Source organism: Lissotriton vulgaris, chromosome 2_2, assembly GCF_964263255.1.
Source record: "Lissotriton vulgaris chromosome 2_2, aLisVul1.2, whole genome shotgun sequence".
NCBI classification, from domain to species: Eukaryota; Metazoa; Chordata; class Amphibia; order Caudata; family Salamandridae; genus Lissotriton; species Lissotriton vulgaris.
In genome coordinates, this window is record NC_141688.1 from 311520977 (window position 1) to 311545843 (window position 24867).

Genomic DNA, 24867 nt, shown 5'->3' on the forward strand with positions numbered 1-24867 from the left:
TTTTTTAGTTCAAAATATTAGTTTTGTCACCGACAAATTCACCTAACTATAACATTACTTTTTCCTGGCTCGCTGCCCCGGTCCCAGCTTGTCTGAGGTGCATAATTGGCTAGTGTGAAGTTGTTTGTGTGTTAGCTGAGCCAATGCATTTGAAGTGCAAGTGTGGTAGGTGACAGCCCCGCCCCCTATCAAGTCAGAGAAGGCCCATCATGCCAACACCTAGACCCTCCGTTGTGATACTGTCTAGGAGGAATACACAAAGGACAAATGCTAACTACCTTTAGACATTTGTCCTAGGAACAGGCTGCAGGCACTAAATGGTTAGGACAAGAAATTGCCAACTTTCTAAAATTGCCAACAAGGGATTCGTTCAAATAAAAACACTTTGTCAACAAAAGTTTGCAGCAAATGTTTGTTGACTTCCAACAGAGACTGACGGCTTGTGCTGTGGCTTCTAGAATAATGAGACAATTTTCTAGCATTGAATCAAACTCACAGATTGAATAAGGGCTACATAATGACATGATATTTTTACTCTGCTTGATCCTTTGACAAGAGGCAATTAATAAACTGGAGTCACAATTTGAGTCACCAACCAGGGAGTCTTTAATCTTAATACAACTACACTGTCCTGAGGATGGTCTCACAGATGCATAACAACGGAGACTGAAATGTCAACGCCTGACCCACCTTTCCTTTTAGTCATTGATAAATTTATGTTCAAAGTCTAGTCCTTCTATGCGAGACAGACTTTGTGTTATATGTTTGAAAGTAAATTGAATTTGAATTTGAATTTAAAATTTGAATTTGAATTTGAATTTGAATTTAAAATTATTTATTAAGCGCACGTTTGCCAGCGGCTTCATGGCGCTACAACTTACAGAAAACAAGGAGGAATGGCAAAATAAAATAGAGCAGTTCAGGCAATAGGAGGACAGTTAATTAAAAGCCTTGGAAAACAGATGAGTCTTGAGTTGTTTTCTGAACTGGGGATAAAGATTCAATGTTCTGAGCTCAGGAGGCAGGGAATTCCAGAGGAGTGGAGCAAGGGTCGCAAATTTCGAACCGCCCCATTTCTTCCTCCGAAATCGCGGGACAGTGAGAAGGGCCTGGGTGGATGAGCGGAGGTCTCTGGTGGGGACGTAGGGAGTGATCTCGGAAGAAATAAAGGCCGGTGCCGTACCCAGTCTCGCTTGGAAGGTGATAGAGGTCAGCTTGAACTGGACACGTTCACGAACAGGGAGCCAATGTAAAGATTTAAGAAGGGGGGTGACATGGTGGGATTTTGGTAATTTGAACACCAGGCGCGCCGCCTGGTTCTGAATCTGTTGCAACCGCCTAAGGCTATATGCAGGTATACTGGCATATAGGGCGTTGCCGTAATCCAGGCGGGAGATGACCATCGCCAAGGTGATCAGTTTCAAGGCGTGAAAAGAAAAAAAGTGGGACACCTTGCGTATAATACGCAGTGAAAGAAAGGAAGAGGACACCACAGAGCTAACCTGGGAGTGAAGAGTGAGTTGGGAATTGAGCTTGATACCTAAAGTTTTTACTGAGGAAGAGGGGACAGGTGGGGAACCAAGGGAAGGGGGCCAGAACAGAGAAGACCAGGGGCTGGATGAACCACCCGTCAACACCAGCTCGGTCTTATCTGGGTTGAGTTTTAAATGGTTGTGGTTCATCCAGTCTCGGATGTGGGTCATGGTGGATTGGAAGTTGGAGATAGAGGACGGGGAAGAGGACAGATCAAAAATAAGTTGGAGGTCGTCAGCATAGTTATATACAGCGACCTCCATCTGCTGTAAAGAAAAAATAAGTGGGGCAATGTAAAGATTGAACAGAAGAGGAGAAAGGGAAGAACCCTGGGGGACCCCGCACTGAACTTTCCGGAAATCCGCAGTAAAGTCACCCAGGCGAACTGCCTGAGTGCGGTCCCTCAGGAAGGAGGATAACCAGACCAATGCAGTACCTCCGATCCCCGCCGCCCTGACACAGGAGAGTAAGATGGTATGATCAACCGTGTCAAAGGCGGCTGAGAGATCAAGAAGGACCAGGGCCTGGGTCTTGTTGGTATCCATTCCCTCCCTGAGGTTATCAAGGACTGAGAGTACCACGGACTCCGTAGAGTGTGCGGGACGGAAACCGGCCTGGCGGGGGGCTAAAACCCCATGCATCTCCACAAAAGTGCTCAAAGTGCGTGTGACGTGGCGCTCGAGCACCTTTGCTAAGAATGGCAAGAGGGAGTTGGGACGGTAGTTGGCCGGGACCGAGGGGTCCGCGCCAGGTTTCTTAAGGATGGGGACGATGATTGCTGTTTTCAGTGGGGTGGGTACCACACCCTGAGAGAGTGAACTGTTTAGGAGGTGAAGAGGGGATCTGAACAAGAAGAAAAAATGTGACGGAGAATGCGGGAGGGACAGGGGTCAAGAGGGGAACCAGATTTGACTAAGGGAATTATCGAGGTAAGGCTATCCTTAGTCAAGGGAGGGAGAACATCAAGTTGTCCTTTAGGGGGGGGACACTGAGGGTCCACAAACATAGGAGAAGGGGGAGGGATGTTGGCCTTGATGGTGGAGATTTTTTGGATAAAGAAATTGTTGAGGGAGTGACAGAGTTCTGGTGAGGGAGTGGGTTTCAATGTGGTTCTATCAGAGAATGCCAGGTTGTGCACAATCGAAAAGATTACTTTCGATTGGTTCTCTGCGGCGAGGATTTTGGAGGAGAAATAAGCTGTTTTGCCCCCAAGATGGCCTGCTTATACTGGGACAAGATGTTGATAAACTCCAGTCTTAAAAGGGGACAATAATTTCTCCTCCAGGCACGCTCAGCTCTGCGTACCGCTAGTTTAGTAGTCTTGAGGTCCTCATTAAACCACAGGTTGGCATCCTTCTCCCGCTTAGACGTAACCCGCTTGAGTGGGGCAATGGAGTCGCAGCCAGAGGTAAGCCACTGGTTGATGGACGCGACTTGGGAGAGAATGGATAACCCCTGTAATGAAGGGTAGGAGGCAGTAAGTAGGTCAGAGAGATTGCCTGGGTCTACTCGTCCCCAGGCCCGGACCCAAACGTTTTTAGAAAGTGAGGGTTTGACCGGGGGGTATATAGGGAGGGCAAAAAAGATCAAATGATGGTCCGACCAGGTGCAGGGTGAGATAGAAACAGATTTTACAGGGCAGTTCAGGGACCAAATCTGGTCTAGAACGTGTCCTTTAGCGTGGGTAGGGGAGTGGATGTGGGGTATAAAATTAAGAGATCGAAGGGTTTCTGAGAATTCCTTTGAGGAAGAGCACTCTGCAGGGTCGGACGGCCAAAACTTGAAGTCACCCAAAAGCAGGAAGGATGTGTTGTTGACCGCGATCGTGGCTAATACTTCCAGGAAAGTAGGGAGAAACAATAAGGGCGATTGGGGAGGGCGGTAAATGAGTAAGCAGGTGAGGGGAGGGGAAATGGAAGTGGTACGAATGGCCAGGTACTCGGCCGTGGCAATATCGGGCAGAGAGAGGATTTGAAAAGGCAAGTCCACTCGGGCAATGAGCGCAACACCTCCCCCAGCCCTGCCATTAAGGCGATCCGAGCGTAGGGCGTAGTATGAAGCTGGTAAGGTAGCCAAAAGGGCGGGGAGGGAGTCATCGCGAAACCAAGTTTCTGTGAGAAACAGAATGTCTGGGGCATGGAGGTCCAACAGCACCGATAGCTCATGTGAGTGAGCTACGGCGGACCGGGTATTCAGATAACAAGCTGTGAGAGTTTTGATGGGTGCAGGGTTGACCGAACCCCTCAGAGGGTTGGTGGGAGTGTAGTGAGGGGGGGGGGAACGTGAGAGGGGGCCAAGCCAAAGGATGAAATACGGGAGCGGATGGCAGCAGTTAAAGGCCAAGGGCCCTGGAGGCTAAGAAGATCTGTTGGGGAGTAGGTGAGCAAATGGGCAGAGTGACGTGCCCCTAGCCCCGGTCGGCCGCAGACGGGCGCAGACGGGCTTGACTTGTGCGCGACTTCGGCGCGAAGTCGGCGCTCCCGCTGCGCTCGTCCGCTGCGCTTGCTCCAGGTTGCCATATATATCTGGTAACCGTGAGCCACTAGACCGCTGACCTGCATGGTGGAGAGGCAGGGCGGAAGTGGAGCAGGACCAGGCAGGAAGTGTCGCTCGTGGGCTGACCCTCCGCTCAAACGGCACACAGCCGGGGCGGACCAGGGTCAAGAGCGAGAAAGATGGAGGTAGGTTCCCAAGATACAAAATAATAGTGCAGGCACAATGCTCTCAATCAGCATGAAGACGTTTTAAAAATTACAGCCATTGTTGCACACGCAAGGGCGCAGAGCTTTAATCAGCAATGAACAGTTAAAAAGTATACCGGGTGCACAACACAGCTATCGGTCAGCTGGGCCGTGCAGTTTAAAATGAAATGAGATCAGCGTAGCGTAGGAGCACGCAGATAGCCTGCCACCGCTGTGATCTGTAATAGTTGTCTGAGCGCGGGGGGAAACAGGAATCAAAATATACCCGGAATACTGCAGCCATAAATTTCAACATACATTGGCGTTTTGCCTATTAATGTAGGAAGGGATTGCAGTGTTTATTGTCAATGTATTTGGAGATTGCTTTGTGAACCTGTATTTAATTTAAATTTTCTTGATTTTGAATTATAATATAAATTTGGGATTAAGACATACACCTGTGCTTTGAAATCCATTTCCAATTGAGCATACAACTTTCTATTAAGTTCAATGCCATGCGTAGGCATGCCAAATTACTAATAAATTCATATGTCAAATGGTTTTTATTTGAATGAATCCCTGTTTTGGCACTGTTAAGCACCTGATTTCTAATACCCAAGACCATAAGGGAATATTGGGTTGCCTTTGTATGTTTAACTTTCTAACAGTGGCATTTTCAGAATTGCAACTTGAAATTTGACGTTACCATTAAAAAGGGTTTTAAAATATAATTCATCAGACGCCAAACATGACTTTCCTACTTCCTCCCAATCAAAAGTTATTACTCATTAAATGCAAGAAGGTAACCCAATGTTATCATATTTGAAAGGTAGGACATGCAATAGTGAAAAAAAAATGTTAGAGTTTTTCACTACAAGGACATACAAAACTTAAAAGTACATTTCCACCTTTTTATATAAACAATGCACCCTGCCATATGGGCTGTTTAGGACCTACCCCAGGAGTGATTTATGGGTTAAATTGGAAGTTTTATGCCTGGCAAAAGATTTAGTTTTCCAGGGCAAAATGGGAGTGTAAACTGCACACACAGGCTGCAAAGGCAGGCTTGAGATGTTTGAAAAGGCTACTTAAGTGGATGGCACATTAAGTGCAGCAGGCCCACTAGTATGTATATACAGCACCCCTTAACTAGGGACTTACAAGTAAACCAGATTTTACCATGTTTAAAGGAGTGAGCACAGGCACTTTAGCACTGGTTAGCAGTGGTTAAATACACAAAGCCAAGAAGCCAATAAGAACAGGTCCAGAAAACAGGAAGGTGAAGCTAAAAAATATGGGGATTGACCCTGCAGAGAGGGTCAAGTCTAAGATATATATTACCCTGAGGTTGCCAAATGGAATGTTTTTGTTATCAAAGCACTCTGGCTCTGTTCGACAAATCTTCACTAAGCCTTTTCAAACAAAAAGTGTCACCCACCACAGTTTTTTCCTGAAAAGTTATGTGTGATCTGTTAAGGGAGCATTGAAAAAGAAAAAGGGATGGTTCCAAAACATATTTGTCCTATGCAAATAAACAGAGATAAACAAGCATAGGGCACCCTCCCCGAGACATTTTATGGCTTGAGGCCCTATCCCCTGGGGTCGGCTTCTGTCCAGCGGAAGCCATCCGATGTTAGGGAGTTTGAGTGCTTCTTCACTGCACTATCGTGAGCAGGTGGAGAGGGGGAATGACACAGCTTTCCTGAGCATATTAAAGGCCCAGCATACCAGTGGCCCAGAGATGTCATCCCGCAGGACACTGTTGTTACCTGCTCACGAGAGTGCAGCCAGGGAGCACTTAAACTCACTAACACAAGATTGCTTCCGCTGGACAGAAGCAGAACCAAAAGTTGCTCCCGCCAGGCGTGAGCAGTCTACTGATGTCAGCTTCCACCATGCCTCGTATGAGAGCTGGCAGGGAAGCCAACAGGGCCGTGAGGGCCATGGGCCTTCCTTACTATCCCCCAATGGCAGAAAATGTCGTGGCTGCCCGAGTGGGGCTGGGTAAAACACCAAATAAAAATGGGAGGCTGGTTCCCGCCTCAGACAGGATGAAGCTGGCAGGGGAGCCAATGGGCCTCAGGCAATGGTCTTCCCCCTTCGGCACCCAACATTTTAAAAAGTTGTAGTGAGACCTGGACACTCACTCCCCTCCCACCTCCCCCCCCCCCAAAAAATGGTATTGTGTGGCTGGCTCCTGCGTTGCCCCATAGAATAGGGGCTGTGTATAGGGAGACAATGGGACTGTGGGGCCCTGGGTCTCCCCCCACTGCCCCAACACACAAAAGCAAGCTATGGGTGTTCCAGGAGGGACCGGGACACCCATGAAAAGTTAAAATACACAAAAAGGCGGGAAAGAATAATAAATGAGCTGCCCGAGCTGCTCATGTATTATTCAGTGCTCCTGCCAAAGAGCGCCCCCATAATGCACTTCATGGGCTAATTAACATATAATCGGCTTCATGGTGGTTCCCCAATCTGGGCAGGGGCATCACCAGCATGTTACTTAAGTATTGTGGGGGAGGGCTGCAGGGCGTGTAGCAGCCCCTTGGAAATATTAAGAAAAATACCCCTATATTTTTTGGGGTCAACATAACCCCAGGAAAATGTGATAATATTTGTGAGTATTCCCAAAGCTGGAGTTCTTACATTTCAGCTTGGAAATGCAGAATGCCAGAATACCACAAGGGTTGATCCAATGGTTGCATTATGTGGCCCGAGGAGGGTAAAAGAAAGACTCTAATAGAGTTTTTAACGTTGGTTTGAATATTAAAGTATAATTTAAATCTTTATTAACAAGCATTGTGATGCTTGTTAATAATGAGGAATATCTTTGAGTATGGTTTTGGGATTTCTTGATTCCGGTGATGATTATAAACTTATTACATTTGTTTTATCAAGGGGCTGATTCGATGATGACGCAAAGAACCCACCCTTGCCACGCACTGCTTAAACCCTCACATATTACATCACTCATGACATGTTCAAAGACAGCATTAATCACACCATTAATGACACTGTGCATGGTGGGGCCGCGAGTTATACTTACGTTCGATAACTATAACTGGTGAATTTCAGTGTTTTTTAGTTTAAAATGTTTTGTGGTAACTGATATTTTTTCCTAACTATAATGCCACTTTTACCTGTGCTTTTTTCAGTGAATTTCCAATTGTTTTTTATTACAATAACCTATCTATAAGCATACTTTAATATTTATCTATCTATCTATCTATCTATCTATCTATCTATCTATCTATCTATCTATCTATCTATCTATCTATCTATCTATCTATCTATCTATCTATCTATCTATCTATCTATCGCCATCCCTCTATCCATCTATTGCCCTCACTCTATCTATCTATCTATCTATCTATCTATCTATCTATCTATCTATCTATCTATCTATCTATCTATCTATCTATCTATCTATCTATCTATCTATCTATCTATCTATCTATCTATCTATCTATCTATCTATCTATCTATCGCCATCCCTCTATCCATCTATTGCCCTCACTCTATCTATTGTCATCTATCTATCTATCTATCTATCTATCTATCTATCTATCTATCTATCTATCTATCTATCTATCTATCTATCTATCTATCTATCTATCTATCTATCTATCTATCTATCTATCTATCTATCTATCTATCTATCTATCTATCTATCTACATATATGCCTGCATGTCTTTAATGTCCCACCATTGCTCACTGCTGAATAGATCTTTTGTCTTCCCCAGCACTTCTCGGAAAGCCTGGAAGATTTCTCCAATGAACTTTTCAACAGCTTCTTCGAAGATGCCGCCCTGGCAGAGAGGAACCCCCTCCTCGATATGGACCTTGACCCCCAAACCCCTGATATCCAGGCCGAGCACAGCTACTCCCTTTGTGGAGATTCTGCCCCCCAAAGTCCCCTGCTATCGGTGAAAACAGAGGACTCCGATAATGGTGAGTGACCGAAAGAAAAGTGCACATGGGTAAGGGGTTGGTGGTGTTTGTACCGAGTATGGGTACTGGAACTTTATGGAATATTAGGAGTTCTTCCAGCGGGATTGAATCTGCAGGGATTTATCTCTGGAACGGACCTGTGCTTGTAGCCATAGAACATCAGCAGGTATCGACTGAGTCATCATACTACCTCAGTATCTATGAATCCGAGTCCGACTAGCTATAGTGCCTCACTTGCCCTCCTAACCTTACCAGAGAGACAAGTGACTTGGCACGTCAGAACACAACACTCTCGACCCTCTCACGGATCGCGGTAACAGGAAGCATTGTTTCGCTCTCTCAGTCGTACTCGTCCACATTACGATAACCAGGAGACACATAGGCAGTTTAGAATATGTATTCAAAGTATCGTGCTCTGAAATGCAGTATATATACGCGCCACAATTAGAAAACAAATGCATACTAAAAATACAGTTAGAATGGTTAATAATCCATACACCATGAAAAGCCCTGTCATTTTATAGGACAGGGTGACCCAACCCCCTCCCCTGCTACTGAAGCTACATGATTATATATTAAAGATCTCTGTGATTACTGGCAGACCCTGTACCTTAGCATACGCAGATGGACGCTCAACATCTCAGCAGGCGCAATGCTCTTGTCTCAGAACTCTCGTTCCATGTGTGTGTTTTTGGCTCATGTGCTCATCTATATGATAGGACATGTGTGCACATAAACAACAGCTGCATTCTTGTGCAATGTCTAGGTGCTAGTGCCTGGCCAGAAGGAATAACAAGGGACATTGTTGTTTGACGTTGTTGGCGGTGTTCAGGCTAAATCTTAGGAACAGAACAGAACGCAAAAACATATGCAGGTTCCGTGTGAAAGTACAATGTGGCACAAAAGTAAGCGTGTTTATATAGTAACGTGTGCAAAGGAAAATGAGGCCTACAATATGTAGAGTTAGGCTAACATAGGGAGAACAGCAATAGGCCATGCAGGAAACACACGACAGGCAGAGCTGTGTGTTAGTCACATACTGGGATATCCTGAGGTGCAGTAGCAGGTCATGATTAAAGTGCACTGGTAGAGCTAAGAGTGGGTTTCAGTACTGGGATAACAGGGGTACTGTGGAAAACCATTAATGAGGTGCTTTTTTAGAGCTGTGTGTGTCAGTAGCAGCACCGTAGAAGCCAGAGGTTCTACAGTGGGTTAGGATTGAGGTGAATTATCTCAGCTGTCTGTGCCAAAAAAGAAGTTTCATGAAATGTAAACCCTAACAATCATTGGCAAAGCCGATAGGTTCCGCCTTCGGGACATGCTGGCTTTGCCAAAGCTTTTTGGCAACGCTATGCAGCATGGACGATGTAGAGCATATATTATGGGAGATGATGTAGCCTTACGGCTAGAGCGGTCGACCTTGAAGCTGCGGAACCAGGTTCGAGTCTTGGTACCAACGCTCAACATCCTGTGATTCTGGGCAAATCACTTAATCTCCTCATGCCTACCAAAAAAAAAAGAATGTGTCCAACTGTAACGAAAGAGGTGTTTATGTACAGCGCTCTGATCCTGATATTTGCCGGTCTAATTCACGCTATATAAAATTCTATTAAAAAACTATTTTGTAGTCCTAAGTGGAATTTTCGATTCTGCCAGCCGAATTGGAGGAATCTTGGTAAGCCTGTGTTACTCCTGTAAAGTGGAATTATTGATAAATTAAAAAACTGCAGGTCTGCCGACGGACTAATAAATTGTGCAGTGGTTTCTAAAGCTTAAAAGCCACTGCATACCACTCCACAGCCTTGCATACCATGCAGTGATCAAAACTTGTGATCACTTCAGACTATGTATGGGTGCCGAGTGGTATTTGGCCGTACTATTTTCTGAGGCAAAATGCACACTCACATCCATTACTGGACTCAAGGATGCTTTTTGCTCTAAGAAAATAGTGACACATTTCCACTTTTCCCTGTTGCAGAATTCTGCGCAATCTGGCAGCATTTTAATGTAATTCCAGGTGATTCGGTGGAATCAAACTCTGCACATTCCACCCAGTCCTAATCATTTGCTTATGTTTTGTAGCAGGGCCCCCCAAAAAAGGAAAAAATACGTTATGATGGCGTGCCTGTTTTTTTTTTATATACTGACCCTACAAGGATCGATACATTAAAAAAAATGAAACTGAAGTAGCGCTAAATGGATTTTCCTAAGGAGGAGAGGCTAGGAGCAGTTTTCTGCCTGCCCCTGCAAAACAAATAACGTATGAAATATTAGGACTGCTGGGGTGGGAGGGGGTGATGGAGAAATGGATGGTGGGGAACTAAAACAAAAATAAAGGTGACAGTCTAACTGTGCAAACGCTTCAAGGGAGAGAGCAACATATGTGGGTGGAGAAGCTCATAAGAGAGAGAGCAGGCAGAGGGGAGAAGTACACAAGATAGAGAGTATTGGGACAGGGAAGATACACAGAGAAAGAGAGCAAAGAGCACGTGAGGAAGAGAGCAATATGGAATGCAGGGAGGAGGAGATAGGCACACAAGAGAGAGAGCTGGAAAACACATACATTCTCATGAAGTGCTTAACCAAACAGAAACAAATATGGCCTAAAAGTGACCAGTGAAATGATACTATTCAACCAATAAAAAGGACTGTAAAGAGGCTTTGCTCCAGGAGAGGAACAAATACAAGAAGAGGAAGGCAAGCCATTGATAAGAAGCAAGCAAATATATGACAATGAGGCCAGCCAATGGTAAGCAATGGACGGGCTTTAAGCCCTCTGTGCAGATCACAACAAGTCTTTCACAACGCTGTCTGGTAGACGAGACCTAAAAAGGACTAAAACCCCTATTGAAAGCGTGGGATTTAGGACTCATACAATGTTGTTTGTCTTGACTTATTGTTTTATTTAAAGTAATATTTTGGAGTTGAGGGTTTCCGGGATTCATCCTTCTTCTCCCTCTTCAGATATTTCCAGGATGGCGAGACCACTGAGATGGTACTTTGCCCTTAAGGTTATGTGGCAATACCTGTTGAGGGGGCTCAATCCTGCTGCTCCCCACTCCCTCTTGGCCCACAAACTTTGGTTCCCGCCTCCCTGACTTCCCCAGTATATGGTCCTGGACCTGGACTAGTCACAGTCGTCCAGGAGCATGGCTGGGCACTGCGTGTGTTAGGTGACCTCCTATCTTCCCTGCTACTTCTACTCCTAATGCACTCCACTCATCGGGGCTTAGGCCCTTTTTTTGCAGCTTCGTCCTTGGAGGGTTGTCCCATCTCCCGCTGAGCTTTGGCATTTTCCCTGGTCTGCAGCATTATGGGAATCTCCTCTCCTCCATCAAAGTCACTTTCCTGACGTTCACCGGGACCTAATGTAAAGGAGCCATTTTGCGTTCATTCCGTATGTGTCTCCTCCCACTACCAGTCTCCAACAGGAAGGAAGTGGCTCCTGAACATCCTGTATTTGATTCCCTGACTCTGGGCATGTTGCTGGAAATAAAGAACAGGGCATTGAATGCTAGAATGTGTGTTCTTTGTAACGCACCATGGAACTTCTTCGGGACAATCCTCTAAGGTATTGTTGTTCCTGTTACCTTCCTGACAACCCCAGACCTAGAAAGCAATAAAACCCTAGCTGAAAACATGAATGAACAAACTTCCCTAATTATAGAACTGTATGCTTTATAGTAATCCAAAGTGTGACATTTTTAAGATACTGCTGTCTTCAGGGTGAGTTACTTCAGAAAAAAGCACAGAGCAATAAAGAAAGAAATATCTCTTGCACAACCTTGACATTTCTACTAGCTCTTTTTTTGACATCCTTGAGCGTATTTCTTTTATAGTTTGACTGTTACTGTCTTGCAGTGTGTGGTCATGTTTCTTTTATAGTTTGGCTGTCCTGCCTTGCAGTTTTGGAGTGTGTTTCTTTTATAGTGCGGCTGCATTGTCTTGCAGTTTGGGAGCGTGTTTGTTTATAATTTGTCTGTTCATGTCTTGCAATTTTTTTGCATGCTTGTTTTACGGTTTGATTGTGCCTGTCTTGCAGTTTGGCGTTGTGCTTGTTTTACAATTGGCTACATCTGCTGTGCAGTTTGTTGGTGTGTTTGTTTTACAGTTTGGCAATTTATTTTACAGTTTGACTGTCTTGCACTTTGGTGTATGTTTGTTTCAAGGTTTGGATGAGCCTTTATTTCAATTTGGCAGTATGTTTTTTTTACAGTTTCAATGTCTTGTACTTTGGTGGTGTGTTTCTTCTGTACTTTCACTGTACCTGTCTTGCAGTTTGGTGGTGTGATTGTTTTTCAGTTTGACTTAGTCTCTTTTACTGGATGTTGGTATGTTTGCTTTACAGTTTAACTTTGCCTTTCTTAAAACTTGGTGGTATGCATTTTTTTTTTACAGTTTACCAGTGTCTGTCCTACACGTTGGTGGCGTTTGTTTCTACAGTTTAACATTTCCTGTCTTACCCTTTTGTACTATGTTTGTTTTACAGTTTAACTGTGTCTGTCTTACAATTTGGTGGTATGTTTGTGTCACAGTTTAATTTTGCCATGCTTACACTTCGGTGGTATGTTTGTTTTTACAGTTTGCCTACGCCTGTCTTACACTTTCATTGTATGTTTCTTTTACTTTTTGGCATCGCCTGACTTACACATTGGTGATATCTTTCTTTTACAGTTTAACTTTGCCCGTCTTACACTTCAGTGGTATGCTAGTTTTACTGTTTAACTTTGTCTGTCTAACACTTTGGTAGTATGTTTGTTTTAAATTTTAAATGTGTCTGTCTTACACTTTGGGGGTATGTTTGCTTTACAGTTTAACTTTGCCTGTCTCCCACTTTAGCGGTATGTCTGTCTTTCAGCTTAGTAGTATGTTTGTTTTACAGTTTAACTACTGTGTCTGTCTGACACTTTGGGGGTATATTTGTTTTACAATTTGGCTTTGCCTTTCTTACACTTTGATTGTATGTTTCTTTAACCTTTTGGTATCGCCTGACTTACACATTGGTGATATGTTTCATTTACAGTTTAACTTTGTCCATCTTACACTTCAGTGGTATGCTAGTATTACAGTTTAACTGTGTCCATATTACACGTACTTAGTTGGTATTATGTGTGTTTTACAGTTTAACTTTGTCTAACATTTTGGTAGTTTGTTTGTTTTACAGTTTAACTGTGTCTGTCGTACACTTTAGGGGCATGTTTGCTTTATAGTTTAACTTTGCCTGTCTTTCACTTTTGGGGCATGCTTGTTTTATAGTTTAACTTTGTCTGTCTTACAGTTTAGTAGTATGTTTGTTTGGCAGTTTAACTTTGTTTGTCTGACACTTTAGGGGTATATTTGTTTTACAGTTTAACTTTGTCCGTCTTACACTTCAGTGGTATTTTTGTTTTATAGTTGGACTGTGCCTGACTCACACTTTGGTAGTATGTTTCTGTTACTGTTTGGCGTCACTTGACTAACACTTTGGTTACATGTTTTTTACAGTTTAACTTTGACCATCTTACACTTTGGTGGTATGATTGTGTCACAATTTAACTTTGCCTGTCTTACACTTTAGTGGTATGTTTGTTTTACAGTCCAACCTTGTATATCCTACACCTTTGTGGTATGTTTATTTGACAGTTTAGCTTTGCCCATCTTATACTTTGGTGGTATGTTTGTTTTAAAGTTTAACTGTGTTTGTCTTATACTTTGGTTGTATGTTTGTTTTACAGTTTGGCTTTGCCTGTCTTATACTTTGGTGGTATGTTTGTGTTAAAGTTTAACTGTGTCTGCCTTGTACTTTGATGGTATGTTTGTTTTACAGTTCAACTTTGCCTCTCTAACACTTTAATGGTATGTTTATTTTACAGTTTGGCTTTGCTAGTCTTACACTTTGATGGTATGCTTGTATTACTGTTTAACTTTGCCCTTTTTACACTTTGTGGTGTTTTTGTTTTACAGATGAACTTTTCCTGTCTTACACTTTGGTAGTATGTTTGTTTTACAGTTTAACTGTGTCTGTCTTCCACTTTGGCGGTATGCTAGTTTTGTAGTTTAACTTTGCCCGTCTTACACTTTGGTGGTATGTTTGTTTTATAGCTTAACTGTGTCTGTCTTACACTTTGGTGGTATGTTTGTTTTATAATTTAACTTTGCCCGTATTATACTTTGGTGGTAAGTTCTTGCAGAATGTCCTACTTATGAATTGTGGGTCTCAGCCGATAAAAACACTACTTTGTGATGCCCTTTGTTTATGGTGGGAGGCCACTGTTTTTATGAATGAGGGTTCCCACCATTAAAAAACAATACTTTGCAGTGATCCTTTGTTCATGATGGGAGGCTCCTTTTCAGACTTTGTATAAACAACAGATAGCTCGCACTTAGAGTGAATGAATGAATGGTTTGTTCGATCTTCTTTCCTGAATTTCACTTCTCTGAATTGTGACAACTTATCTTTTGAGAATACAGACGGAAATTAAACAAGTCATAGATGAGCGAAACACAAATACAGTAAAGCAACATGCTGATCAGTAACATGTTCAGTACCTAACAGTAACGTTGTGAGACCAAGCACACTAAACGTTAACTAACAAAAAGTCACTTAATAACTTAAAAATGTACTCCCTGTGGGTGGCTATCAGCTGCAGAGATATATTACAGCCCTCTTGAGTAGCTTCATTGCAATTCCTAATGACAGCTAAAAATCATTTTCACTGTTAATAGGAGGGCATTTTTATGGAAATAATACAATCGGCCTTTGCGGAATTACTCTGAGTTGTATGCACCGTGAAACAAAGAAGAACTTGCGATGTATAACAAATAGCAGACTCTACCACTGGGGAGATTGTTACTTGAATTTGAAAAGGGTTTGCATTGAATGTGGAAATTCTCATGGCATGTATATGCTGCAGCAGGTCAGTAGTTCCTGCAGGTGGGGGTCTGTTAATCAAGCAATTGTAATTTGCCTCTTGCACAGTTTGGATGTGTGATTGTCATGCAGTTTGAGTCTGTCAATGCAGCCTGACTGTTACCTCGCAGTTTGGATGTATCTTCCTTACAGATTGTGCCTGTTATACAGTTTGGCTGTCACTGTGTAGTTCATGAAGTTTGGATCCTTCTTCCTTACAGATTGTGCCGGTTATGCAGTTTGGCTGTCATCATGCTGTTTATGCAGTTTGGATGCATCTAACTTGCATATTGTACCTGTCATGCAGTTTTGCTGACACTGCACAATTGATGCAGTTTATATGTATCTTCCTAGCAGATGCTTTTGCCTTACAGTTTGGCTGTCACCACACAGTTCAAACAGTTTGGATACGTTTACTCTGCAGATTCTGCCTCCTGTCGTGCAGTTTGGCTGTCATTGTGCAGTTCATGCAGTTTGGGTTTGTCTTACTTACAGTTTCTGCCTGTCATGCAGTTTGGCTTTCACCAGGCAGTTCATGCAGTTTGGATGTGTCTTCCTTACAGATGTTTCCTATTGTGCAGTTTGGCTATCAATGCTCAGTAAATGCAGTTCGGATGTGTCTTCCTCACGGATTCTACCTGTCATGCAGTTTTCTCTGTTGCTGTCAAGTTCATGAGGTTTAGATGTGTCTTCCTTACAGATTCCTGGTGTCATGCGGTTTGGCTATAACCATGGAGTTTGTGCAGTTTGGATGTGTCTTCTTTGAGGATTCTTTTTGTCATACAGTGTGGCTGTCGCCGCACAGTTCATGCAGTTTGGATGTGTCTTCTTTGTGGATGCTTCTTGTCATACAGTTTGGATGTCACTGCACAATTCATGCAGTCTGGATGTCTCTCCTGACAGATTCTGCATGTCATGCATTTTGACTGTCACTGCCCAGTTCATGCAGTTTTGACGCGTCTTCCTTACATATTGTGCTTAACATGTAGTTTGGCTGTCTCCACGCAGTTCATGCCGTTTGGATGTGTCTGCTGTGTATTTGCGTCTGTCATGCAGTTTGTTTTCATAGCTGGACTACATTTGAGTGTGTAAGATCAGACGTATGTCTGTGCCTGCCGTGCATCATGATAACAAAACAATGCCCTATGATATTATTCAAAAGGTACAATCATAAATGTAGCAAACCATAAGATAGTTCATACGATCATATAGAAAAAGAAGAGAAAAATGCAATATACCTAATAATTAATTACTTCATTTTTAAAAGAGCATTGAAAAAGAATCCCAAGTATAATGTGCAAAAATGTGTTCAAAATGTGCAAATGGTGCAAGAACTATACATAGAAAAAGTAATGGCAAAAACAAATGAACAGTGTAACAATGTTCACAAGCAAATCATAATTCAGCAAAAGCATGTATATTATCGACAGTGTTTTGACCTTATACGGTTTAACAGGTCATTATCAGGACAAAACAATAATGGAACATAGAAAAAAGAGATTTCATCCGACTATATTGAAACCACTATAGGTGAAAGGATTATATATAATGTACCTGCAAAGGTAGTACTTGGCAGTCTCTAAGGAAATAAGACACAAGTAAGCATGGGCGGAAAATCCGTTCCGCTCGCGGATTTTGCGGATTTTCGGGAAATTCGCAATCCGCGAGATTCGCGAATCTCCCGCAAAATCCGCAAATCCGCGAGCAGCGGATTTTGCTCGCACTGTTCGCGTGAGTTCGCGCCCCGCGAATAAGTGCAAAATTGCAGAAATACGATTTTAGCAAAACTGAAAGTAACTACTTACCAGGTTCAAAAGTTCAGGCTCATCATTAGTAGCCATTTCCTGTAGTGCTTCCTGAGGGGCCCCTCCAGAGTTCAGTTGCCAGTTGAAACTATTATGTGACCCTGCTCTGAACCTCAGAATAGTTACACATATGCCACAAAGGTCCTGAATTACAGCTAAGGGAGACAAGCAGGAGCCAGGCTGGAAGTTAAAATCCATTAATCAGCCCCTAATTCATTATTGTCAGTTGGGGCAGGGCAGGTGTTGTAACTAATTTTGCAACAATGAAAGCACTTAGCAAGTGCAAAAGATCACTAATCAGGGCGCACTAAGGAAGCAGGTGCCAGCTAAAAAAATATTCTGTGACACATTAATCAGCCCCAAATTAATTCAGGTCACTTGAGGCAGGGAAGGTGTGCTTTGCTTTGCCGAAAATAATGTACACTGGACAACCAGAGGGTGTGGTGATGAAACAGAGGGTGGCATGGGTGGGCCAGAGGGTGGCATGAGTAGTCAGAGAGTGGCAGTGGTGACAGAGAGTGGCAGTGATGAAGAAGAGTGTCCCAAACAGGCTGGACACGTAGAAACAACAAGTTCGCAAAACTTGCGACCCGACAGGTAAGTTCGCAAATTGCGAAATTGTAAAAACCCTCGCGAACTGGCAGAAACACGGGCGAACACAAAAAAAAAAATCCGCAAATTCGCGGGAATTCGCGGATTTTGCGGATTGCGAATCCGCAAATCCGCAAAATTCGCGGATTGCCAATCCGCAAAATCCGCTCATGCTTAGACACAAGGTCACATGTCACTAAAATTGGTATAATCCTCTTACAAACTAGAAAAAAGTGAAAACAAGGTGCCACCCATGAGTGATAAAGTGCTATCGCCTAAAGACTTTATATATAAAGAAAAACATATTAAATTGAGAAGGGAGCAGGGTGTGTAGTAAACAAGGGCTCATAGTTAAGCCAAGGGAAATTGATATAAATTGCAAAAGCAAAAAAATGCAATGAGCCCGCAAAGAAATCGCAAAAAAAGAAACCAGAGACACAGGGTAACTGAAATTGGGTAATAAGGGTTACCTTTGACGAATGAGACCACGAATAAAAAGCGTCTGCGCCTTGGAGCATGAACAATCGGGCCTGTTAGTGAGCAGCCGACGAGGACATTTGGACCGGAAGCGTTTCACCACACGCGTGCACACAACAGCATGAGCCATGCATGCCGGTCCTGAAAAGGAAGTGCATGCAAGCTAAAACTTGACAGGCACCATCTTTGGGGCTCAAAAAATTACATATGCAAAGAGTGAGATATTCATAAGACTCATTGCAGGACTTGATCTTTGCAATCCATAGTTGTAAGACTAAAGGGGTGACAAATGGAAACCGCTTCCAAAATTATATCGAATTTTATATTCGCGGGAGAGAACAATTTTCAAAACAAAAAAATAATAAAAGTAAAAGAAGAAACCGCCCCATTGGTTGTACGTTAGAACTTACTAACAGACTGGGTGTACAGAAGTGAAAATCTCACTCTTTGTGTATTTAATTTTTTGACTCCCTAGAATGGTGACTTTAAGATTTTAGCTTGCATGCACTAGCTTTTCAGTACCAGTATGCATGACTCACATGTTGGGTGAAATGCTTCCTGTTAAAATGTTCTCCTCGGCTGCTTACTGGTAGACACGATTGTTAATGCTCGAAGGCGCGTGGGCTTTTCATTCGTGGTCTCATTTGTCAAAGGTAAACCTTATACCCAATTTCAGTTACCCTGTTTCCCAGATTTCTTTTTTGTGATTTCTTTGTGGGCTAATTACATTTCTTTGTTTAGCAATCTATCTCAATTGCCCTTGGGTTACCCATGAGCCCTTGTTTATTACATGCCATGCTCCCTTCTCAATTTAGTAAGATTTTCTTGGTATATCAAGTCTTAGGCTTAGCACTTTTTCACTCATGGGTGGCACCTTATTTTCACTTCTTTCTAGTTTGTAAAAACAAGAGGATTATTCCAATTTTAGTGACAAGTGGCCTTGTGTCATTTATCCTTAGAAACTACCAAGTTCTACCTTTACAAGTACTTAATATATTATCTTTTGACCTGTAGTGGTTTCCTAATATAGTCTTAAATTGTGATATCTCTCTCACATAATTCTTATTCTATTTTAGGCAGCAATCTTTCCTTTTTTCTTGAAGTCTGTTATTGTGTTGTCCTAATGATGACCTGTTGAATCATGTAAGGCCTAAATGCTGTTGACATTATATCCACCAGAAAATAATTGGATTATCAATTGTGAACAATAGAATTTTGATTAATTATGATTTACTATTAAACGTTATTAAAATTATTATTTCTTTTCCCCATTTTTTTCTGTCTAAAATTCTTCTGTTGCTTGCACTTCTTTGAGGACGTTTTTTCACATTGCACTTGGAATCCTTTTTCAAGGCCGCTTTACAAATGAAGTTAATAAATATTGAGTGTATTGCATTATTCGCTTTGTGTCCTATTTCTCTTCCTTTTATATATGATTGTATAAAATACCTTATGTCATGCTAAATTAACGATTGTTTGAGTAATTCCTTAGGGGCATGGTTTTTGTTATTATCTATACCCAGGTCCCTTGGAGGTTCATGGGTAACTCCAGTTGTTTACATGCCTTGCGTCATGTGCATGTTGTCCAGTATAGAGGTGAGTCTGCCCTCTGGTTTGTACCTACCATATGGTTTAGCAATACCTGCCCTGAAGTTTGTGTCTTCTCTGCTTCGTTTTGCTGTGCAGGTTGACTATCATCAGGTAGTTCATGCAGTTTGGATGTGTCTGCCATGCATTTTGCTCCTGCCGTGTGGTTTAGCAGTGTCTGCCGTGCAGTTTGCACCTGCCCTGTGGTTTAGCAGTGTCTACCCTGCAGTTTTACCCTGCCACCAGTGGCGGCCGGTGCAGGTAAGAGCAGTGAGGCAGGTTGGGACAGAGGATATGGGGGTGAAGTCGACGGATGACAACAGGAGAAAATACAATTAAGAAAGAGAAAACCACTGGCCTTGCGCTCGCCGAATTGCCGCCTCGGCGATGCGGCAAGCGCAAGGTAAGAGTTTTTTTTTATTTTTTCATTTTATTTTATTTTCCCCTCGTCATCATCTGTCGACTTCACCATCCCCTCTGCTCTCACCTGTCCTGGCTGCGACTGTCTGCCCTTCAGTTTGTACCTGCCATGCAGGTTGACTGTAATCATGCAGTTCACGTCTGGTGTGCAGTTTTCGTTCCCGGAGAGAGCTGATGAGAGTAAATCTTGGTTTCATGTTTTCTAATATTCAGAGCTGGAGAGCGGGGCCTGGGCGCTGGAGCACGAGCTGTGTGCCATCCTGGTGAAACAGGAGCAGAGTTTGCACCCGGACCCGGCCGAGTCCCCGGCAGCAGTGAACACCCTGCACCCGCAGGCCGAGTACAGCCCTGTACACAGACACCCGGAGATGAACCTCGACTACCACAGGTGCCCCTCCACGCTGAAAGTGTACCCAGGACCCAGAGTGCTCGCCGAGGACCAGGCAAGTCTCCTCTGTGTTTCTGTGGGTGTTGCATGTTATGTCAAGATTAGGCCTGGGCAAAGCACTACGCTACGCTCGCGTAGTTTGCGAAGTTTGCGCTACTTCGCACTACGCGAATTGCACGTAGCACAGTGCAAACGTGTGTCGCATAGTGCAGCGATAATTTTTTGCTTGCTCGTAGTCCTTAAAGTCAAGTTGGGGACCGCGAGCAAGCAAAATGCCATCCCGGCTAGACTTTTTCCTCGTTCGCGATCAGCAACATCAAGTTGCCAATCGGGAGCGTGGAAAATAAACCTCCCGGCGAGTTTCTCAACGCGGGGAGGTCAGGTTTCTCATTGCGAGTGGTCGCTTGTGCTCGTGATGAGAAACTACCAGTTTGCGTTGAGAAAGCTGCCGCTTGAGTAGAAATCTACTTGAGCTGCAGAAAACGACCGCTTGCACTGTGCAAGATGCAGTTTGCACTGATTGCACAGTGCGGACAAGCATCTGGCACTGTGCAATCAGTGTGCAAACAGCATCTTGCACAGTGCACTAATCAGTTTGCGAAGCTACGTGTAGCTCGCGTAGTGCGAAGTGCACTTCGCGTAGCTACATGTAATGCAACTTTGCAAACTACGCCCAGGGTTAGTTAGGATGCTTATATAACGCAACAGCTACCCACTCGGGGCTTCCAGGCGCTTTTAGCAACAGGTAATGTTCCCCCGGCCCAGCTAATTCAGAACAGCCAAGCCTTTCGTTGTCAGGGAGCGTGATTAATGAGGTGCCGAATCCCATGGGGGGTGGGGACTCGGATAAAGCGTCCCAGAGACTAAGGCCGAGGTGCGCAAGGGAGCGACCTCCCGTGCGACGCTGTTTGATGCTGGAGCGCAGAGAGCGAGCAAGCTGACGCAGTTTTATCAGGCCCGCGATATGGCGGGGGCCCCCTCTGCCCTTGCTTTGAAGACCTGGCCAGAGCCTTACATTTGATGCGTTTCTCCACCCTTGGCCAGTGAAACTCACCGAGGAGAGATGTACAATGCATGTTTTGGCAGCCTGTGAATCAGCATACTCCCTACACCCTCCGGGGCCTCAAAGGTGAACACTGCTGTCCTATTGTTGCGGTTTCTTTGTGTGATCTTGGGCAGAGCCAAAACATCCATATCTACTGCAGATATCCGCACAGACACACACCTGTTGTACCCTTCCATAGCCTGACAGTGCCTGTTCATGCTTGAGGCCCAGTTGACTCCCAGTGTGACCCTGAGCAGACCAGACACCCGTCGAATGCACACTGAGCTCTCTACCCACCTGCTCTCCGTACATAAACGAGACAGGAAATGCATAAATGGAGAGATTCACCCCAGATGGAGGAAAAAAGATACATCCTGGACAAAAACAGAAATGTGTGAGCAGGGAGTCTGCGCGGACACGGTCCTAGATAGTAAATTAAAAACACTGGGCGTGTTAACAAGTCACAGCCCTTTAAAAACGAACTTTCTGCCTCTCTGGCGCCCAGAAGACTTTTGCTGCGCTTATTATAAACACATTTTTGGTTCCTATTTTTGGTGAAAGTGAAGCTTTTTTGTACTTGGCCCGCACTCATTTACATTAAAAATGCGGCAGCTGCCAGGAAGATCCCGTTACAGTCTGAGCCGGGCCCCGCTGTCTGAAGATGTGGCGTATGGGTTTAATCACAGGAGCCCCGCTGCCTTGAATCTGGCGCTGGGGCCTTGCGAGAGAACCCCCTTCAGAAGCCAGAATACAGGGGGGCCGGACCCCCCCCCGGGCCGAGTTATGAGCCGTAAAGCAGCGGCTTCAGATGCGAGCCGATGCTGCCTGAAACCCATATTTTTGTTACTTAAACATTGGCCTAAACTAAACCTCTCTTTGGATCCTGGCGCATATATTTCTGGGAAGGAAGCCTGCTTAGGAAATGCCAAGTTCCAAAAAGATTAGGACGTGTTTTCCAAATGTCGGCCCGTCCATCTTTTTAAATGCATTGGCGTTGACTTTGCAAACATGAACGCGAATGTTTAGGTCTGGCCAGAGACAGCTTCAGCTGCCTGCTGGATCTCGTGTGAGGAGTACAAACATGTGCAGCCGTGGGCTTTGGGTCAGGGGGGGGGGGGGCGTTTCAAGACGGCGTGTGCATGTTCTGAAAGCTGGGGTGGGGGTGGGGGGGGGGACATATTGTCCCCCAGTCCACTAAGAAGCTGCCCGTGCACAACGATTCCACCGACACCTGTGATTGTGCGCAGCCAATGTGCGGATGAGTGACGCTGTCACACTCACGAAGCTGGCCCCGGCAGCATGGGCAGCCCCGACACGGGTCCGTTTGAGGAATGTAAACATGACCTTTGCACTGGATGACGTCCGATCAGTCACAACAAATGTTCGCACAAATATAAGTGCAAAACTGCGGAGCCACCAATGCAATCCAGAAATGTTAGTCCAAAATTGCACTATTGCGTCTGGACCACTGCGTTTGCACCTCTGCGCCTGCACCACTTTGCCTGGACCACTGTGTTTGCACCTCTGCGCCTGCACCACTTCGCCTGGGCCACTGCGTCTGGAAAGCTGCATTTGCAGCACTGCGTCAAGACCACTGTGTTTGCACCAATGCGTCTGGACCAATGCGTTTGCACCACTGCGTCTGGACCAATGCCTTTTCACCACAGTTTGCACCACTGCGCCTGCACCACTGCATCTGGAAAGCTGCATTTGCAGCACTGCGTCTGGACCACTGTGTTTGCACCACTGCGTATGGACCACTGTGTTTGCACCACTGCGTTTGCACCATTGCGTCTGCAACCACTGCGATTGCTCTACTACGCCTGCTCCCATGTGCCTGCACCACTGCATTTGCACCACAGTATCTGCACCACTGAATTTACACCACTGTGTCTGGACAACTGCATTTGCACCACTGCGCGTGGACCACTGCATTAGGACCACTTTGTTTGCACCCCTGTGTCTGGACCACTGTGTTTGCACCTCTGCGTTTGCTCCACTGTGCCTGCTCCACTATGCCTGCACCACTGCGTTTTCACCACTGCATCTGCACCACTGCGATTACTCATCTGCGCCTGCACCACTGCATTTCCACCACTGCATCTGAACCACTGCATTTACACCACTGCGTCTGGAGGACTGCATTTGCACCACTGCATTTGCACTACTGCGCTTGGACCACTGCATTTAGACCACTGCATTTGCACCACTGCGCCTGGACCACTGCATGTGCACCACTGTGTTTGCAGCACTTTGTTTCCATCACTGCATCTGCACCACTGTGTTTCCATCACTGCATCTGCACCACTGCGTTTGCACCATTGCAGCTGGTCCACTGCATTTGCACCACTGCATCTGGAAAGCTGCATTTGCAGCACTGCACTGGACCACTGTGTTTACACCGCTGCGTATGGACCACTGTGTTTGCACCACTGCGTTTGCACCACTTCGTCTGGAAAGCTGCATCTGCAGCACTGTGTCTGGACCACTGTGATTGCACCACTGCGTATGGACCACTGTGTTTGCTCCACTGTGCCTGCACCACTGCGTTTGCACCATTGCATCTGCACCACTGCATTTGCTCCACTGCGCCTGCACCACTGCATTTGCATCACTGCGTCTGCACCACTGCATTTGCACCACTGCGTCTAGACGACTGCACTTGCACCACTGCATTAGCACCACTACACTTGGACCACTGCGTTTAGACCACTACGCTTGCACCACTGCGTCTGGACCACTGTGTTTGCACCATTACGTATGGACCACTGTGTTTGCACCACTGCATATGGACCACTGTGTTTGCACCATTGCATATGGACCACTGTGTTTGCACCACTGCATTTGCTCCACTGTGCCTGCTCCACTGTGCCTACACCACTGCGTTTGCACCACTACATCTGCACCACTGCGATTGCTCCACTGCGCCTGCACCACTGCATTTGTACCACTGCGTCTGCACTTCTGCATTTACACCACTGCATCTGGACGGCTGCATTTGCACCACTGCATTTGTACTACTGCGCATGGCCCACTGCGTTTGGACCACTGTGTTTGCACCACTGCACCTGGACCACTGCGTCTGCACCACTGCGCCTGGACCACTGCATTTGCACCACTGTGTTTCCATCTCTGCATCTGCACTACTGTGTTTCCATCACTGCATCTGCACCACTGCGTTTGCACCATTGCATCTGGCTCACTGCGTTTGCACCACTGCGTTTGCACCACTGCATTTGTAACATTGCATCTGGCCCACTGCATTTGCAGCACTGCATTTATACCACTGCATCTGGAAACCTGCATTTGCAGCACTGCGTCTGGGCCACTGTCTTTGCACCACTGCGTATGGACAGCTGTGTTAGCACCACTGCGTTTGCTCCACTGCGTTTGCTCCACTGTGCCTGCACCACTGAGTTTGCACCCCTGCGTCTGCACCACTGCCATTGCTCCCCTGCGCTTGCACCACTGCATTTGCACCACTGCATCTGCATCA

General features: G+C 44.9%; 1 protein-coding gene across 1 annotated transcript in view; it reads left to right on the forward strand.

Moving 5' to 3' along the window:
- The window catches only part of CREB3L1 (cAMP responsive element binding protein 3 like 1), a 297679-nt gene that overhangs the window by 214408 nt on the left and 58404 nt on the right, over positions 1-24867 (forward strand). The window contains exons 2-3 of the mRNA XM_086959647.1: positions 7962-8169; positions 20152-20381. Of these exons, the coding sequence (XP_086815773.1) occupies positions 7962-8169; positions 20152-20381 (438 nt within the window). The remainder of the gene's footprint in view (positions 1-7961; positions 8170-20151; positions 20382-24867) is intronic.